Here is a 1,658-nt window from a genome sequence, read left to right on the forward strand (position 1 = left end):
TTGGTTTGTAACTGTGGATCCTCGGGAGAAAAGACCTGGCGATGCAGTTCAATAGATTACAGTCTAGGAAACTCTATGGGACAGTTTTACTCTGTAATATAGAATGGTTATGAATAAATAAAAAAAGTGTTATTAGAAAAGATTAAGTGACTATAAATTAACAATGACTACATTTTAATGTCAGTAATGGTGCTGCACCATTGGGACAAACCAAATACCCCAATGGATTCTGAATTCTACTACATCTATATTTTCTGTGATGTTGTACTTCTATTCTACTTTTAAAGGTTACTTGGATCTTCAATTTGATCAAGATATTTTGCATGGCAACGCCCAGTAACTCCTCCATTGCTCCAGTCTCTGAATTCCTCCTCGTCTGCTTCCCTAACTACCAGAGTTGGCAACATTGGTTATCGCTGCCCCTCAGCCTCCTCTTCCTTCTGGCCATGGGGGCCAACGGCACCCTCCTGATCACCATCTGGCTGGAAGCCTCCCTGCATGAACCCATGTACTACCTGCTCAGCCTCCTCTCCCTGTTGGACATTGTGCTCTGCCTCACTGTTATCCCCAAGGTCTTGTCCATCTTCTGGTTTGACAGCAGGTCCATCCACTTCTCTGCCTGCTTCCTCCAGATGTTCATCATGAACAGTTTCTTGACCATGGAGTCTTGTACATTCATGGTCATGGCCTATGACCGCTATGTTGCCATCTGCCGCCCCCTTAGGTACCCATCTATTATCACCAACCGATTTGTGGCTCAGGCTGCCGTCTTTGTTGTGGCCCGGAATGCCATATTTTCTCTTCCTGTTCCCATTCTTTCTGCCAGACTCAGATACTGTGATAAGAATATCATCAAAAACTGCATTTGCACTAACTTGTCGGTGTCCAAACTTTCTTGTGATGACATTACGTTCAATCGGCTGTATCAGTTTGTGGCAGGCTGGACCCTGCTGGGCTCTGACCTCATCCTTATAATTCTCTCCTACTTTTTTATTCTGAAAGCTGTGCTAAGGGTCAAGGCTGAGGGAGCTGCAGCCAAGGCCCTGAGCACCTGTGGTTCTCACTTCATCCTCATCCTCTTCTTCAGCACAGTCCTGCTGGTGTTGGTTATCACCAACATTGCCAGAAAGAGAATTCCCCCAGATGTTCCAATCTTACTCAACATCCTGCACCATCTAATACCCCCAGCTCTGAACCCCATTGTTTATGGTGTGAGAACCAAGGAGATCAAGCAGGGAATCAAGAAGCTGCTGAGGAAGTTGTAAGAGGTAAAAAGGATCAGTCTCACCTTTGGGATTCTTACTAAAAATAGGGAACTATTTTAGTGTTGTAAAAGAAATGACTGCTTTTTTTTATTTTGCTTTATCTCAAATGCAAGGCAGCAATGTATACATTCACTTATGAATTTTTATTTCTTTTGATTCAAAGGAAACCTCCCTTTTCTAGACTTTGTGGTTACCTGGAAATTTTCTTTGACTTAATTCCTAATAGGGATCCCTGATGGCATGGTCCATAGAAAGTCATGCTGCTAATCCGAAGATGATGCCTCTCTGGGCTGTTTTAGTTCACTAGCAGATAGATGAGATATATATGAGCAATTTATTTCTGCGTGTTTTACAGCTTTGAAAGCTTGTTGGAGCATCAGCTATTAATCTGTT

At 43.0% G+C, this 1,658-nt stretch overlaps 1 protein-coding gene across 1 annotated transcript; it reads left to right on the forward strand.

Annotated features, from left to right (window-relative positions):
* Window positions 1-251: 251 nt before the first annotated feature.
* LOC102876297 (olfactory receptor 56A4-like) lies at window positions 252-1,265 on the forward strand. The gene has a single exon (XM_006885478.1). The coding sequence runs from the start codon at window positions 324-326 to the stop codon at window positions 1,263-1,265; it is 942 nt and encodes a 313-aa protein (XP_006885540.1). The 5' UTR covers window positions 252-323.
* The last annotated feature ends 393 nt before the right edge of the window (window positions 1,266-1,658 follow it).

The sequence above is a fragment of the Elephantulus edwardii genome, unplaced genomic scaffold (genome assembly GCF_000299155.1).
Source record: "Elephantulus edwardii isolate Elephantulus edwardi_28Jun2011 unplaced genomic scaffold, EleEdw1.0 scaffold00044, whole genome shotgun sequence".
Taxonomy (NCBI): Eukaryota; Metazoa; Chordata; class Mammalia; order Macroscelidea; family Macroscelididae; genus Elephantulus; species Elephantulus edwardii.